Genomic DNA, 18,641 nt, shown 5'->3' with positions numbered 1-18,641 from the left:
TTCTTGTATACTCTTGAATCTCTCTGATAAATCTGCTTTGATTTGCTCAAATTATAGCCCATCAACCGTATCTGGTGCCTGCCCTAATTTTGTATTATTTTCATACTTGTTAAAGAAAATGATGTAAGACATGGTTGACGAGAAATTGGGTATTAAATTTAGGATTACTTATGAACTCTAAAGTGATTAAAGAGGAATTTAACCAAACGATTAGCCAACTATTCGCGTGTAGGGGGCACTAGAGCCGGTGGAGGAGTAAAGGCTGGGCCACGCAATAATAAATTAGCTTTTAATAATAGAAAGAAACACTCAACAAATTTCTTTTAATAATAGCAAGTTCAATTACTTGCTCATGTGGTTTCCTGAATGCTTTAGGGGCTGTTTGGTTCACTTTATAACACCCAAGAAACCCCTTCCTTTGTCCTGACACTGCTTTCATCTTAGCTAAATCTATTCTAGAGTTTTCTTTGTCCTGCTTTGGTTCGCTTCCTCATTTCGAGCATCCAGTCGTAGAAAGCTCATCCATCTTAGTGCTTTTCCTTTCTCCCATTTCCTTCCAAAACGTGAGGAAATCAGTAAAAATCGTTTTTTTCTGTACTATTGTCATATAGTGGGTTTTAACTAGTACAAACATGAGCAGCCCCAACGGGTGGTAAGAACCGTTTGAGTTAGTTTTATCAGCACCAACGGTTTTACCCGTTGGGGCAATTCAATTTTTCCAAAAAAAATCGGAGGGATTAATTGAGCCTGCGTGCCCCAGCAGCCCTAAAATTTATTTGCCCCCAAAAATTTCGATCTCTCTCTAATTCCCTCCCTCCCTCGCTCTTTCTCGCCAAATCCATCGTCGTCGCCCTCCTCTCATCATCGTCGTCAGAGCTCACTCTCCGCCTCCCTCCCTTTCTCGTCGCCAAAACCAGCGCCGCCCTCCTCTCATCGTCGTCGTCGTCGTTGGAGCTCTCGTCGCCGCCTCCTCCCCTAAAATCCCTAATTCGAGCTCCTCCTCTGATTCGAGCTCCTCCTCCTCCTTCAGTAGTAGATTCGAGCTCCTCTTCCTCCTCCTCCTCCTCCTTCGCCGCTGCTGCCTTTTGTCCTCTACATTGAAAGGTACATGTCTATTTCTTTCCTTTCTCTTTAAACAGCAATAGGTATGTTAATAGAGATAGCTTCACATTTTTTACCCTATACCTGATCTTATTTTAGCTTTACATTCTTTTGCCATACAGCTGAATTTATATTCTGATTGCTATTTCCTGCCTTTTGTCCTCTACATTGAAATTTACATGATTGCTGATTGACAACTTCTTTTTTCTTTTCAAGTGGTTTGGTCTCTTGCACTTAAATCTGTACTAGATATATGAAGGGTGCTGATGAATTCAAAGTGATGACTTCAAGCTGCAGATAGATGGCATGTAGTCTATTAAGAGTTATGGTTTATTGAATGCTTATTAAAACAGTGTCAAAATTTGTTGAACCATTAAAGAAGCTTTAGTTGTCAAGTCTCATAATTCTTTATGAGCTTATCTAAATTGTTTGCTATTTAAGCTGCTGATGATTAATTCCTTGCTTATACCAGTTGGAATGAGAAATAAATAAAACTAATATCCCTTCAGATCACATCTTTGTTGGTCAGGCTTAGAATCAAATCACCAACAAGGTCAAGCTTATTAAGTATTAACAGGTGAATAATACATCACCTTGAGGACCACATTTGCCATCTATGTCGGTGTGTTGCTCAATTCAGGATATTAATCTTTTGACGTGAATTAGACCTCAACGTTTTTTATGGTTTAAGTGTTCGAACTGTCCGTTTGGACAAACATATGAAGTGAGTGGTCATATCATGATTTATCCCCAGTATTTTTGGACAAGGTCAATGGTTTCATCTGTAAGTGAGGCATGCATCATTGCCTCTTATTGACTAATATGCACATGTAATCTACGTTGGAAAAAAAAAATTGTAGTAGCTCATATGATCTTAATCTCATGCGTGACTAGTAAGCTAAATGATGCACCATTAGTATCATTGAAATTGGACTGCTTGTGTTAAATTTGATTTATCCACTTTCTTATGACCCATTGATGACTTATTTTCTTGAATGCATGAGACTAACCTTCATAGACATCAAATTCACCATAGAAGCCTAGTGAAAATTTCATACACAATGAATATTTGATGCACTAGGCAAGTTTCACATTTATGGAAACTGTGATTAAATTCATACCTAAATCCTCATGTATGTCTTAAATATTTGTAGACTTCTTAGTGACATTTGCCAGGCTTCTATATAAATGTCTACAAGAGATCACTAGTCTAGATATCTAAATTAATTGAGCTAAGAAAACCCAACAGTGTGCATTGGTTGTGACTGGGAAGATAAGCGTCAGTGTTGTGTACATTAATTGTAGATTGGAGTTGAACTAGGCGCTAACCAGGTCAGTGAAGCAACTTATGCAGTTGTTGTATGTGATATGTTACATACTGTGTTCCATATAATTGTTACTTTTAATTCCCTTTTACTGGTTGATGTGACTCCAATTTGTACCGTCCAATTAACCTAATAGCCTTGTGCTCCTAGAGATAATAGTGGCTGTCAATTCTCAATGGCCTCTCCTTTCATTTAGTGGCCATTCATAACCTGAAGCAATCCAAGTTTTACAATGGTAGCATGTGAGATGTTGCTCTAATAATTGGACCTAAATTAAATCTGCTTGATGACTCAATAATTGGACCTAAATTATGTGGGAAAATTTTTGGTACCAACACTAAGGGATTAACAATTGTCATCTATGTCTGCTATTGAAATGTTTACACATTTTCTCGGAATAATCTTCTACCTGAATATATCAGATGATGCCTCCGCAAAGTGGGAGAAGAGAACTTTGGCGTTTGACAGATATCTGATCTCCGAGCCACCAAGTGCATATTTCCCCTGTACATTGCACAGATATCTGATTTTGTTTGTAGTTTGTACAAATTATCTCAAGACCTGAGACTGATTGAATGTGAATGCTGTTGCTTGACTTTATTCTTTCTTCCTTATAGATATGAGTTGCTTGACTTTCTAATTTTTCATTACATGACTTAGAGTTTCATTGTTTCTTTTCGCTTTTCATTCCTCTTGACTTGTGTATTTATTCCATTTATAGTAGCAGGACTTTGTTATTTTTTCCTTATAAATACGAGTCACTTGACTTTTTATTTTTCCATTACATGACTTGGAGTTTCATTGTTCCTTTTGGCTTTTCATTCCTCTTGACATGAGTATTTACTTCATTTATAGTAGTCCGGTTTCATCTTACTTGATTTTTACATTTATAATTATGTTGCTTTCTGTTGAAGAATCTATGTTGCTTTCTATGTTATTTATTGAAATTTGTGCTGCAGTAAAGGACTCTTCTAGGTAAACTTTCTGTTGAAGAATCTATGTTATTTATGAAATATTGATCTTATGCAAAAAAAAATAGTACTGATTATGTTCTTCTTTTCTTTTTAGTGTGTCAATGCGCAAGGATGCTGCACATGTTCTCAGAGACGTTCGTATAATTGCATACTTTAGGCAGTGTCTTCCACGAGAGCTAGCCATTGCAACATACAAAGATCTTGTTCGTAATTTGGCTTCTGCTCCTGCTCATGAAATCTCTCTTTCAAGAATCAGAGTTATTGAACTCCACTGTGAGGGCAATGATAACATTTCTCACAGTTTGAAAGCTAAGATTGTTGGCTTAGGAATCAGTGCTTCAATCCCTCCTTCGCCTGAGAATGCCTCACCGAATTGTGTTGGACTTGGTACGTGCTACTCTATTATCTTAAAAGGTTGTCTCGAAGCTCCTGCTTGTTTATTACAGGTGCATTAGCTTTTCCTTGAAGAAATAGCTCGTGATATTCAAAAGGCAGATCCAAAATGGAGGATAATCCTGTTGAGATACTTTAATCCTGTGGGAGCACATGAAAGTGGTCACATTGGTGAAGATCCCATCTTACATTCAGCAAGTTGTTGTTGGCAGGCTGCCTGAGTTGAACGTGTATGGCCATGATTACCCAACAAAGGATGGTAGCGCTGTAAGTACTGGCTTTCCCTAGAACATTTCTCTTAAGTGGATAACCGTTTACTTATCTGGTTGTTTTAACTCTTTTCCTTTTTCTGAATTAGATTCGTGATTATATTCATGTGATGGACTTAGCTGATGGCCATATTTCAGCTCTCAGAAAACTCTTTATCACAAAAGACATAGGTTCATTCCTTCTCTATCTCTATCTCTATCTCACACAAACATATGTACCCATCTTTTTCTTTTGAATTTTTCTTTACACATTTGGGTTTGAAATATTTTCCAGGTTGTGTCGCCTATAATTTGGGGAATGGATGTGGGACGTCTATGCTTGAAATGGTCAGTGCATTTGAAAAGGCCTCTGGAAAGGTGAGTTGCTTGAAATGGTCACTCCATCTCGACCTGTATATTTAATACGTATACCCAACTCGTGAATTGGCTCATTTCTTGTACTTCATCTCTTCAACTGTAGAAAATCCCTATCAAGTTATGTCCGAGGAGGCCAGGTGATGCCACAGCTGTTTACGCCTCCACTGAAAAAGCTCTCAAAGAACTTGGTTGGAAGTAAGTTCTTCATAAATTTCTTTTTCTTATTTCACTTCGAATAATCTTTATCTTATTTTATTAAGAATCACGCTCAAAATTTTTATGCAACTTGTAGAGCGAAGTATGGCACAGAGGAGATGTGCAGAGACCAGTGGATGTGGGCAAGCAAGAACCCACATGGTTACAGGCCAAAACCTTGAAAAATTATGGATGAAGTACTTGGGAATAAGTGTGAATATATTAGTATGTTTTCTTCCTTCAAGTTTATAATCATGTCTCCTCGTTCGTGTGAGATAAAGAAACCATTTCGGGTATTGATGTATGTTGATTCAATATCAACCTCTCAGAACTCAAACTTCTTCAGTAACTTTTTTCTTACATGAAAGCAAAAGCAGGATTTCTGCATCCAGCTGCATTTGGCATTCTTGATGTAATGAACAAAATAAGACTGATCTTAAGTAGGTTGGCAATAATTTTTGATTGAATCTGTGTATGCTTTTGAAGACAGTCAGGTATTTTTTTTATTTGATTTGCCTAATTGCCCCAACGGTTGGAAACATTGGGGCAAATATTTGCCCCAACGGTTCCAACCGTTGGGGCAAACTTAGCAACCGTTGGGGTTGGGTCCCCAACGCAATTTTTCCCAACGATCGTTTTTTAGCTCCAACGGTTCTAACCGTTGGGGTCATGATTTGCCCCAACGGTTTCAACGGTTCTAACCGTTGGGGTCATGATTTGCCCCAACGGTTTCAACCGTTGGGAAAAGTTCTTGAATGCTAGGGTTATCGTCACTTTCCCTCATTCTATTCACTCTCTTCGCACCTCGGTTCCTCTGTGATCATCGTGGGTTTATTGAGCTATTGATTTTCTGCTTAATCTATGATTTTGTTGGTTTATCATGCCTTTGTTCCTCAGATTTATGATTTTTGCTAGATCATAAAGAAACATTATTCTTGGTGTTTGATTTGTGCAAATTCATCAAACTAAGGTACAATTTCTTCCTTTTTAGTGAAATTATTGTGATAAATTTTGTATTTTACAATTTCTTTATTTTTGAGATTTCAGACCTTGATTGAGACATGTTAAATTTCCTCACCCAGTCAAATTAGTTGAAATTTTGTGAGTTTTAATTGAGTTTGCACATATACTTCAAATGTGATTGATTTTGTTGTTGATTTTCTAGCCTAGTCCATTAGCTGTTGATTTTCTACACAATTTCCTCATTATTTTGCTCATTCTAAATAAACATTAGTTAATACAATGCCTCAATGAGAATTTTAACAAAAATTTGCTCTTTGAAATAATCTTCTCTCTGAGAAAAGTATAGCACTCGATTGTGGGGTACTTACAGTTAATAACAATTGATGATTAGAGAATGGTAATCGCCTTCCTAGATTATTCAATCATTGGAGGTTGATGTATTTAGCAAATGATGATTTCAATTATGTGAACTTGCTCTATGAATGTGATTATTGGCTATGTTATTAAAATTGACAAGAACAGAATTTATGAACTAAAACTTAAATTGACAAACTTTTCCAATTTGATTAGTTCTAAAGTTGTTTATAAAGAACTCATAAATCAGAATTGGTTGATTTCCTTTTATCTAGTTTCAATTAGTTATCTAGTTTCAATTAGTTATCACTGATTTTATTCTTGCTTTTGTTCACTACTCTCTTTGCTGTTGTATTGTAATGGAATATTTATTATTGTTGACACCACAGTTTGAAAGCTAAATAGCGGCTGCTTAGAGTTCAATTCAACCAAAGATGCAACATTATGGTTAATCAATTAAGATATGGGTAAAAATTTGGGATTTTTTATATTTATTCTTCGTAGTATTAAGACATGTACAAAGTGAGATATTTAGTTACTCCTTAGCATAAATTGATTTCATTTCATGGGTGATTTGGTTATTGTTATTGCATACGGTTGGTTGTTTATTCACCCTTTACATTATTACCATTACTTTCATGGATGCTTGCTTGCAATATAAATTATTTTAATTTGATGTTTGTATCGTAGATAGATGGTGATGGCGATTGATGAAAGAACAAAATGTTGTTAACATGGTTCAAGGGGATGCACTATCTGTTTTTGCTATAGTATTTATGTTCATGAGGAGAATGCAAGCTAGACTTAAATCAATTTGTAGTGGTCCAAGTGATGAAAAAATAAAACAAGAGAAAACTAGAATTGTCATAGAGCATTGTTTGGGGAGAAAGTTGATGTATTCATTGTGGTGTTCATTATAACTTTAAACGTTACAATAAAAATAAAAGTTAGTCTTTTTATAAGACCCTTATACAATGAAAACAAAAGAAAGTAGAACTCTCGTCAAACAGCGCAACGGGTGTTTATCGCCCGTTGCTTGTGTGGGATCTTGGCCTGTGACAGGGACATTGATATCTGTGGACCACCAAACGATCAGATCAGATCCGGAGTTTCGTTGACTCGCGAAGGAATTAGGAAGCCGAAACAATTATCTCGACAACAGCGAGATAATCACTCTTCTCGAGATCACCGCAACAGGGAAATCTCAAGGCAAAAGACCGGGAAGTGTAAATCTGACGAGCTCCTCTTATTTATGCCGATGAACTCGATCCGACCTCCTCCTCTCTTCTAAAATTCATGCTCCTTCAATCTTCACAGGGCTTCACCAACGCTCGAGAATTCCAGATCTGAAAAAATAAAGGCCCTGGGGCTGTATTTGTAGGCTTCAGGAGCCCTATTTTCAGATAAGAATGACTGATTCACTCTTATCTTTAGTTGTAACCACTTAACCACGTTCTTGGATGATATCTTATCAGTTGGAACAAATCCAGACGGTTAACGGTTAAAAAACAGCTTAAATCTGCCAAAAATAGTATTTTTAGGCTGCGGACACTTGTGGGTGTCTCGGTCAAGCCTTGGCCGAGACACCACTTGGTGTCTCGGCCAAACTTTGGCCTGAATTTGGTTTCGCGCGTTCTATCCGTTTTTGCCGTATCTTCATCGTCCGAACTCGGAATTACGAGGTTCAAGATGCTTTGGGAAGCTAACGAGGAGATCTATAAGCTCCCATGGTTGAATCACATGTGAAGTAGATAGGACATGAGGGGTGCTTCATCTTTTGTAAGCGACGCATAGCTCCCGATCAGTTCGTGTTTGGTTATTCTGAAGTTCTATTGCTTCACACGGTCAGTCGACTCACTTCATGCGCTTGTCGATATCAAATAAGCTTTTGTGACTCAGATAGCGACATTCATCATATTTTCTCTATCTTGAGCCGCGTGTGGGGATTTGTGGGTAATTTTTAACGCCTATAAATACCCCCTCCAAAGTGTTTCAGTCTCGTTTCTTTTATAGAAGAGCCTGATATACTTTGAATCTGATCGGTCCAACCTTCAGTTGGTGTGAAAGGACCTGTAGTTAGCTTCGATTCTTGACTTCTTTGATTTTCAGTCTATTTTGATAAATAGCTGAAGTTCTTGCAGCGCTGTGTTTTTGTCTGTCCATCGTCGAAGTTTTGAGTCAAACTTGGTAAGTTGGTTTTGGCTTGTGTCATTGGTTTACTTTGAACTAATTATCTTCGTCGCAATGAGTTGACCGGTGTTGACTCAGAGCTACGTGTTGACTGGTGTTGACTTTTCTTGCAACGTGTTGACTGGCGTTGAGCTAGGGCTACGTGTTGACCGGCGTTGACCTAGGGCTACACGTTGACCGGCGTTGACCTTAGGGTTTCGCATCGATCGTCGTTGACACAGTTTATACTCGTACGTTTATTGGAGTATACACAGTTTAAGCTCTTAAGGTATTGGAGCATGGCGGTCCCAAATGTCGAGGCTGCAAGACCAATTATTAAAACTGATTCATCTGCATGTATGGATCTTATCTTAAAATTATCGGATTCTTAAGTCACGAGACCAACTAATGGAGCTGGTGCGTCAATGACTCTCATATTTATAGGATTTTTGGCAAACTCTCAGCCATCAACAGGTTTGATGAGTCTTTACCGACTACCGTTTGAGTTGGGCTAGCATGCAGATTGTTTAAGTCTGTTCTGCAAGTAACGTTGTGCTAAAAGAGTTAACTATTTTAATGCTACGATATTAAACACGTAGACTTTGTCTTTCTTATAGGAATAGACTACCCGGCGCCGTGTATTAGACGTAGACTTTAGGATTTTTGTCCAATCCTCAGCCATCAATGGATTTGACGTACTTTTACCGACTACTGTTTGAGTCGGGCTAGCATGTGAATTATTAAAACCCGTTTCACATGTGACGTCGTGCTAAGAAAGCTAATTCTCTTAGACTTGGTGCTATGATTTTGAATACATAGACTTCGTCTTCGTCACGGGAATAAACTACCCGACAGCGCGTGTTAGGCGTTGACTCATCCTTACTTAGGATTCGAGATAAAGGTCCCCAGACTTGTATTATGGTGTCTTTTTCATTCGGTGAAAGACTAAACTGGCAACACGTGTTAGGCGTTTCCTTATTCTTCCTTAGGATTCAGGATAAAATTCCTCGTACGTGTGAGATGCGGATTTTGGTGTTTTGTCCTCTTTACGGCCTACCATAATATCGAATATGTGGGCTTTTGTCTCTTTACGATCAAGGACTAACTGACAACACGTGTTAGGCGCTGACTTATCCCTACTTAGGCTTTGGGATAAAAATCCCCAGACTTGGATTCTGGTGTCTTCTTTAATCGGTGAAAGACTAAACCAGCAACGCATGTTAGGCGTTGACTTATCCCTACTTAGGCTTCGGGATAATATTCCCAGACTTGGATTCTGCTGTCTTTTTCAATCGGTGAAAGACTAAACCGGCAACGTGTATTAGACGTTGACTTATCCCTACTTAGGATTCGGGATAAAATTCCCCGCACGTGTAAGACACGAATTATGGTGTTATTAATAACAATGTGCCACAATGTTGAATATGTGGGCTTTTGTCCTTTTTTACGGTTAATGACTAACCGGCAACGCGTGTTAGGCGCTGACTTATCCCTTCTTAGGCTTCGGGATAAACTTCCCCAGACGTGGATTATGGTGTCTTTTTCAATCGGTGAAAGACTAAACTGGTAACACATGTTAGGCGTTGACTTATCCCTTCTTAGTCTTCGGGATAAAATTCACAAGACTTGGATTCTGGTGTCTTTTTCAATCGGTGAAAGACTAAACTGGTAACGTGTATTAGGCGTAGGCTTATCTCTATTTAGGAGTCGAAATAAAGTTCCCCACGTGTGTAAGGCGCGGATTTTTACGTTATTAATAACGGCCTGTCACAATATTGAATATGTGGGCTTTTGTCCTTTTTACGGCAAAAGACTAACCGACAACGCGTGTTAGGCAATGGATTATCCCTACTTAGGCTTCGGGATAAAAGTCCCCAGACTTAGATTCTGGTGTCTTCTTCAATCGGTGAAAGACTAAACCGGCAACGCGTGTTAGGCGTTAACTTATCCCTACTTAGGATTCAGGATAAAATTCCCCGTGCGTGTAAGACACGGATTATAGAATTGAAGGATGGTGTCTTCTCTTGAGGCAAAGACGAACCCGAAATAGGCGAGGAAAATTTTTTTATTCTATCTCCCAAAATCGAAGAGGAAGAATTTTATATTCTATCTCTAGTTAAAAATTAGACTTGAAGTGGGATCTCCACCTCAAGAATCTGAAGAGTGAAACTAAGAGTGGGATCTCCACTCTGAGAATCGAAAAGATTCAGATAATCCTAACTGTCTGAAGGTTTGATTACCGAACTAAAGATGAATTTCTCTTTTATCGAGAGTGAATTATGGTTTTGACCCTAATTGTAGGAAGGTTTGACCAAGCAGGAGCTTGAGGTGACCTTAACTGTAGGAAGGTTTGATCACTCAATTTGAAAGTGGATCTCTCGTTCATGGAAGGAATCGAGGGGAGATTTTAGCTTTGGTTATAGTCCTAACTATAGGAAGGTTTGACCAAATGAACAGTGAGAGTGGGAGTACAAATTACAATAGGAGTGTTGATTCGTACAAATCACTCGAAGTGAGTCCCTGGTGTTAAGTGACAAATACTTAACACGAAGGGGTTTGACAATTGTCAATGATCAGGAGACTAAAATTCCGAGTACTATATCCGAACTCTAAAAATGAGGGTGTTGAGTGTAGCGATGTAGCGGGAGTTTGTGTGGGAGTTTCTTATTTATCACGCTCTTGTAGTGACCGGGTTATCCCTAAGAATATTACATGTAACATTCTTCCGGGAACTTCCCATTACATGAATTATCCATCCCTAGCTTTCTTTGCGAAACCGGGTCTAACATTGTACTTAGTTGGATGACTGGGTTATCCTTAAGAATATCAGGCATGGCACTCTCCAACAACATCCGGTGAAAGAAAGGAAACGGTTTAGACTCATATACATGTTGGAGTATTAAGAAGCAGTTTATACTCATATACTCTTCGGAGTGTTGCCGTTCTCATTCGGTTTATCCCAGCGTTATGGCGCTGGCTTCAACCAAGGTATGGATGTTGTTCTTGAGAGCGAAGCAAGCCTTGGTAGGATGAAGGACCCTCCTGTGGTATGTATAGTACTTTGAATCTGAAGTATTGTCAGCTTCCTCCTGATCTACAATAGGTGGTAGTTTGATTTTGTTGTTCTCGAGGAGGGATTCGAAAATGACTAGAACGTCTTCGTCCTTGAAGGAGTACTCTTTTTGGAGTCTTGGATCCAAAGTCTTTTGTTGTCTCCGGGATTGCTGTTGTGACATCTGAATAGCATCAACAGAAGCTACAGGGGCCTTCCCTTTACCTCGAGAGACGAAGCTTAAATTTTAGGGTTAGCCGTCAGTTAGCTTCTCTCTGCTTTCTTCCTTCTGAGGAAGCGCTCGGCCTGCTCTCCGCGCACTTTCAACTCTTTCCAGGTATTAGATGGTGCTACTCCCATAACTTCCAACACGTCTAAAGAGAGGTTGTTATGGCATGTTTGGAGGATGAAGTCCTCTGTGATCGGATCTCGGTAGTTCATCGCCTTATTCCAGAAGTGCTTGACGAAGTCGTCGACCATCTCGTTGTCTTCCTGTTTCTCCTCAAAGAATGACCTGATTGATATCTCGGCTTCATCATCAAAGAAATTATCGAGAAACAAATTCTCTAGGTCGTCCTAGCTATTGATACTTCCTGGCCTGAGACGGTGATACCAATCGAAGACAGACCCGCGAAGGGTACCAACGAATGACTGAACCATCAAATGCTCGTTGCCAGAGATCACCCCCAAGTGGGTGAGCCCTATCCGTCAAACGGCATGAAGTTAATCAGGTTGAACTTAGCTGGATATGAAATTGATTCCCACTCTCTTAGGTAAGGACACGGAATGCCGTGCCGATCTTCTTCACCTCTCGAGCAAACATCAGACCATTGATTTTGCTCTCGAGGTCTTTCATCTTCTCGTCCTCGTCTGTATCATGCTTTGGATGATTTTTAAGAGGAACAACGTGGCTACCTCTGGCATTGTCTTCTTCGATGGGACCACCCCCAGCGTGGTTGTCTTCAGTAGGGCCACCCCCAGTGTTCTGGTGTTATCAGTATTGAGATGTTCATCCACATCTGAATCGCTACCTACTTGGTCATTAATGTTACGACGGCTGGATTCACCTAGCTGATTCGACAAAGCTCAGATTTGTTGGTCATGCATTTGTCTCATCTCCTGCATAGTCATTTCCATTTCGATTTTCAATGCTTCTTTTTGCTTGCCAAGAGCATCCTCAACCATTTTGGCTACTTCCTCGGTGTTAATCATAAACAATTCATGGGATTATCCTGGACTGGATACCCTTTTGTTAGAAGCGACTACAGAGTTGGCATTTGATGTTTCATCCTCCGAGGATAATCCTCTATTCATCCTCTGATAGTTCCTATGTCTAGTAGTTCCCATGTGTAACCGAGTTATACATTAGGATACGTTCGAAAAATAACGGGGACTGAAACTTCGTGTTGACTTCTCTTTATCGACCATATTGATAGTGACTTCTGGGAGTTTGTCATCTTGTGCAGCTGATATTTTTCTACGGAAATGCCTTGGCTTAGTTTTCAACGCTTCAGAGGAAAGCCTTTGGAATACCGAGACCCTCTGTGGAGCAGTCTTAAGGCAGCTACACGTTGATAATACTGCCCTGATGAGTTTGACGCACGGACAATGAAAGTTCGTCTCTCGGGTATCTCTCTTTCGAGATTTGTTTGTACCCCCAGCCTGATAGTACAACTCATCGGCATGATGACCGGAGCAATCTATCGTGTCTTGGCACGACTTCTCAGGTATAACGTCGTCGTCTGACGAACACGTTTCCTTCTGAGGACTTGTTGCCTTGATGGCATTCTCAAGAGTCACACGTTTGGAACCACGCTTTCGTGAGCATGGGACCTCAACGGGCTCTTGGACTTTGAGTACTTGTAGTCCGATGCGGTCGATTACTAGAATTTTTTCCTAATGAGAAGGCTTTATATTATCATGAGGGCACATGTGACCCCCAGCTCATTGAGTTGCTCGGGGTTCATTCACTGGGCTCAAGCGTTCTTTAATAGAAATTTTACCTCGATCTTAGGGCAGAGGACCCAGGCAATCCTTAAATGGAATTCTAAATCTGGAGAAATCCACACTGCCGTAGGGTTCCACCGGATTCACGGGAGCGGAAGGAGCAGGATCAGGTAGAGACACCTTAACTACCTTCGGTGCGGTTTTAGGCATTGTCTTGGGCTTTGGCACCCAAACTTGCTTAGATCTTGGTGTTTTTTTGACCACCTTTTCCTTTTGCAATTCTCGTGCCTTTTGCACAAGGATCTGGGTATACATAAGAAGTGCGCAGTGCTTCTGGATGCGCTCCTCGAGAGTAGAACAGGTTCATTTGACACGAACCTATTTGTTAATCGGAGGTTGGTAGGAGGATCCTGATGCTTGTTGTGGCGATAGATTAGCCACTTGGCACTTTCTAAACTCTAGATCCGCTTGGTAACGGAGTCCGTCCACCTGATCCAAAGCCTTGGCGAATTAGCACGCGAGTCGTTAGCGTTGCCTTTGACATACTCTCTTTGATAGACTTAGCGCACCTTCAGCAATCGACTCCTTGATCGAGGAGGAGTTCATATCTATAGATCTGGCATTATTGGACACCAGCGGATCGTTGCGATGTGCAACTGCAGCAGCGGTAGCGAGGAGATTGCCTTCTTGGGTTTTCAAATCTGAAGATCAGCGGATCTTCCGGGAGGAGGAGACCTTCCTGCACTTGCGAGGAAAGGCGGATCTGGAGGAGGAGGAGGAGATGTACTCCTCGAACTTCTATTGGTCGAACTCGTATTCAACCTCTTCAGCCATAGGAATCTTGATCGTTGGCTGCAGCATGACAGCCTTGACAGTTAGACTGTTGTCTCCCACTGTGGTTGCCAGCTTGTTTGGGAAGAATGTTGATGTATTCATTACGGTGTTCATTACAACTTCAAACGTTACAATGAAAACAAAAGTTAGTCTTTTTATAAGACCCTTATACTGTAGGTGTATAAAACTGCCTATAGGTCCCTTAACACAGCTCGACAACGCCGATTCGACGAACCGACCATCGGGCGACGTATGCAGACACGATTGTTAGTCTACAACGCCGAAGCCAAGCGATACGCAAAAAAGCGGATTAACAAGGCTACAAAGCTAATGAACCGCACGCAAACAACGGAATAAATCCACTCGCGTGCGGAATCAAGCCAAGGGTTCGAAGAGTCAACGAGTCATCCAACCAAGAGCGGACTCGGACGAATCACGATCGAATCAAGATCAGTTTCGCGAGTCATCCAACCAAGAGCGGACTCGGACGAATCACGATCGAATCAAGATCAGTTTCGGACTCGAACTAAGAAGTGGATTTACTATCAAATCAGGAATCAGATCTACTGCCAAATCAGATCAACAAATACGAGTCCGAATCAACCACGAGACCGGACAAAATGGCACAAAACCACAACACCTAGGGGACTCGGCCAAAACCGAGCCACCTTTAGGTGGCTCGGTGGCCCTCGGCCTGGCCGAGCCACCTGGCCGAGCCAGCTCGGATCTGGGCCCAGATCTGGGCCCAGATCCGCTTTCAATGCCTATAAATAGAGGGCTGTAGGCTCATTTTTAAAAGGTTGTAAAATTTGGAGAGGCGAAGCCCTGCTGGATTGAAGACTCAAAACTTAAAAAAGATCCATGTTTTGGGACTTCGAGGACTTGTTCATCCAGATCTGGTGCTCGGCGATCGTCAACGCCAAATAAGGCAGGTGTTCGAGAGGACCGGATCTCAGATCTACGCAGGCGTACTCCGGATCAAAGCTTGGTCTTTGATCAAGAGAATTAAAGGCTACTATTTCCTTGGCGAAATAGTACCCTCAGCTATTATTTCCTTGGCAAAATAATACCCGTCGTACTGCGTAGATCCGACCGGATCTAGATCTCGCGGTGGTCCACGGATAAACCCCGGCGCAGGCAAACAACCCACGCAAGCGAGCGACCGCAAAACAAGAGCTCGCGATTTGTTCGACAAACAAGGAGAAAGTTGTAATCTTCTTCTATTTTCTTTGATTTTCATTGTAACCGGATCTTATAAAAAGACCGGATCTTATAAAAAGACCGGATCTTTGTAACTCAAAAAGCTGTTATTTAAGATAACGATGGAATCAATGATGAAGAAAGACACGAGCAACGATTTTTCCCGCGAACAATCTGGTGACCACAGTGGGAGCCGCCGATCTCGCTGTCGAGATCGGAGCGTCGCAGCCGCGGATCTCAATCCCGGTCGTGGAGGAGGTCGAATACGAGTTCGACCAGTAGAAGTTCGAGGAGTACTTGTCGTCCTCGTCCGGATCAACCTCCCCCTGCAAGTCCAAAAAGTTTTCCTCCAGGAGAAAAACTCGTTGGTATGAAGACGTTGAAAACACCAACGAAGATCTCGCCCCGTTTGATGCCAAAGTCGCATCAGGTGAGATTCCTCCAATTCCCAACCAGGACAGATCTACTCTGGCCAACCCTTCTGCCGTAGGGGGCGTGGTGACTCTCTCGAAGAGAGTCCGCCAAAGGCGTTGCGAAACAATTCGTAAAGGCCATGGAGTCTGTTGACGGGATCCGCTACAACGCGGATCTGAAGAACAAGAGAGGTAATAAGCCTCAACAATCGATGAATGGTGGTTCCTCCAAGCCGCCAACAATGGAATGGGTCCGTGTCAAATGGAACCGTTCGATGCTGGAGGAGCGCATTCGCAAGCGCCGTGCACTATCAGTGCAGGCACGGGCTCAAGCTGAAGAAGCCCGTAGAAAGCTGCAGAAGGAAGTGGCCAAGAAACCGCCATCAATTTGCAAAGTTTGGAGGCCGAAATCTAAAGCGGCGATTCAGACTAAGGAGCAACAACTGCAGCTTTCAAAAGTGCAACTTCCAGTGAATCAATCCAAACCGCCGATGATTTCCACAACTGTTCCGGGAGATCCCGCAGGACCATCCCAGAAAAGGAAGTCAGTCTTGGAGCGCCTCGGTCCACTCCCCGAGGAGCGAAGCAAAGCTCCAATCCAAGGACGTTTGGGCCCACTAAGAAAACCCCGAACGAATCAACATGATGGGGGTCGCCGCAACCCTCAACATGACAAAGAAGTCATGGCACCCAAGCGCACTACTTTGCGCATTAAAGTTCAGGAGCCCGTTGAGAATTCACGCCCACAAAGGCACGTTTCGAGGCGCGTGACTCTCGAAAGTCCGAAGAAGGTAATTCACTCTCAGAAGGAAACATTATCGTCTGATGATGATTGCGTTATACCTGAGAAATCATGCCAACACACGATAGGTTGCTCCGACTTTCAAACGGAAGAGCTGTACTATCGTGCTGGGGGTACGAGCAAAGCCAGAAAGAGGAGTCCTCGAAGGCTAGAAACTCAGTGCCCTTGTTCAAAGCTCATTCGGGCGGTACTGTCTGAGTGCAACTGCATCAAGGCAGTCCCCGAGAGAATTTCAGTGTTCGAAAGGCTTAGTACCGAAGCGCCAAAACCAAGGCATAGGCGTTTCTGACAAAGCAGAACGGTGGTTGAAGATGGAGAATTTCCGACGGTCACCACCAATATGACCAGCAAAAGGGCATCAACACGGGATAATCCCGAGTCAATTCCGCCAATACCCCGCTATCTAACTCGTCTGAGGTTTGGAGCCATCATACGAGGAACTTATGGTAGGGTTCGGACAAGATTACCGTCGGAAGATGAAGAATCGGATTCCTGCTTTGCTGTCGCATCAGATAACACGGTATCCAGCGATGGACAACCCCGCGAGTCGCTGATGATAAGCGCGGAACAAGTGGCCAAGATGCTCGAAGAAGCCATGGCTAAACAGCAAGAGAGCTTCAAGATCGAAATGCAGATGGCCATGCAGAGTATGAGAGAAATGCATGACCAACAAATCCAGGCACTGACATTGATTTCCGCTCAAGAGGTGAAGAAAACAGGTATTCCTTGTCCATACCCACGAGAATGGGAATCAATCTCCTATCCGGCGAAGTTCAGTCTAATTAACTTCACGCCGTTTAATGGGATGGGTTCACCCACTCAGCATTTGATTTACTTCAAATCGCACCTGGGTGTTATCTCTGGCAATGAGCCTCTGATGGTACGGTCCTTCGTTGGCACTCTTCGCGGAGCCGCCTTCGATTGGTATCGCCGCCTCAAGCCAGGTAGCGTGAATAGCTGGGACGATATGGAGATTAAGTTCCTCACCAACTTCTTCGACGACGACACCGAGATATCTATCGGATCATTGCTCGATGAGAAGCAGAAAGACGGGGAATTGGTTGACACCTTCGTCAAAAGGTTCCGGAACAAGGCGATGAATTGTCGGGACCCGATCACTGAGGAGTTCATTCTCCAGACTTGCCACAACAACCTTGCACTGGACGTGTTGGAAGCAATGGGAACAGCACCGTCTGACACTTGGAAATACTTGAAGGTGCGCGGTGAACAAGCCGAACGCTTCCTCCGAAGGAAGAAGGCCGAGGGGAACCGACCGACGGTTAATCCGCTGAACTCAAACTTCGCTTCTCGTGGTAAGGGCAAAACACCTGCAGCTGCTGATGGTGCTAATCAAACGTCACAACAGCAATCCCGAAGGCAGCAAAAGACTTCGGGTCCGAGACTCCAAAAAGAGTACTCTTTCAAGGACGAAGACGTTCCAGCCATCTTCGAATCCCTCCTTGAAAGTAACAAGATCAAGCTACCACCTATCACAAATCAGGAGGAAGCTGACAACACGACGGATCCAAAGTACTGTGCATACCACAGGAGGGTCCTTCATCCCACCAAGGATTGCTTTACTCTCAAGAATAGCATTCAGACCTTGGTTGAAGCCGGCGTCATAACGCTAAGGTAAGCCAGTTGAGAACGGCACCACTCCGATAAGTATAAGAGTATAAACTGCTTCTTAAGACTCCAAAGAGTATACGAGTATAAACTGTTTCTCAATCCTCCAACAGGTGCAAGAGGTTAAACTGTTCCCTGCGTACTCCAATAGGTATATGAGTCTAAACTGTTTCCCACTTTTGACGGGAAGTTCCTGGGGAATATTATGCTAATATTCTTAAGGATAACCCGGTCAGGTAACTGAGAATAATGTCTGAACCAGTTCCGCGAAGGAAGCTGGGGGTGGACGATTTATGTAACGGGAAGTTCCTAGAGAATCATAAATTCTTAAGGATAACCTGAACATGCGATTGAGGATAACGTATTCCCAGTTTTGCAAGAAATCTGGGGGTGGATAATTCGTGTAACGGGAAGTTCCCGAAAGAATGTTAATATTCTTAGGGATAACCCGATCGATATGAACAAAGTGATGTACACTAAATCTCTCACCGATCAGACCAATTGACGGTGGGACCACAAAATTCGATCAAGTTTAATCCAATCAAACTTACGCTATGTTCGTGCACTCAACACTTTCATAGTTAGGGTCCGGATATAATAAATCTTGATCTGTCACCTGGTCAAACCTTTCTACAGTTAGGACCACAACCAAAATCCCCCTCTCGAT

The 18,641-nt window shown here is 42.2% G+C and overlaps 1 protein-coding gene and 1 pseudogene across 1 annotated transcript; both read left to right on the top strand.

The window, feature by feature from the left end:
* LOC109831584 (polynucleotide 5'-hydroxyl-kinase NOL9-like) lies at nt 3,127-3,879 on the top strand. Its single transcript, XM_020398928.1, has 2 exons — nt 3,127-3,401; nt 3,495-3,879. The coding sequence occupies exons 1-2, from the start codon at nt 3,259-3,261 to the stop codon at nt 3,853-3,855; spliced, it is 504 nt and encodes a 167-aa protein (XP_020254517.1). The 5' UTR covers nt 3,127-3,258; the 3' UTR covers nt 3,856-3,879.
* On the top strand, nt 3,690-5,081 carry LOC109831583 (annotated as a pseudogene).

This window comes from Asparagus officinalis, chromosome 2 (genome assembly GCF_001876935.1).
Source record: "Asparagus officinalis chromosome 2, Aspof.V1, whole genome shotgun sequence".
Lineage (NCBI taxonomy): Eukaryota > Viridiplantae > Streptophyta > Magnoliopsida > Asparagales > Asparagaceae > Asparagus > Asparagus officinalis.
The sequence above is the reverse complement of the archived record's forward strand: the minus strand, read 5'-3'. Positions and strand labels throughout refer to the sequence as shown.

What these genes read in the sequence shown, in the direction of transcription:
- LOC109831584 (XM_020398928.1), top strand. Translation starts at nt 3,259, where the DNA reads ATGAGTATTTACTTCATTTATAGTAGTCCGGTTTCATCTTACTTGATT. An exon ending in GCAGTAAAGGACTCTTCTAG is followed by an intron (nt 3,402 to 3,494) that starts GTAAACTTTCTG and finishes TTTTCTTTTTAG; the next exon opens with TGTGTCAATGCGCAAGGATG.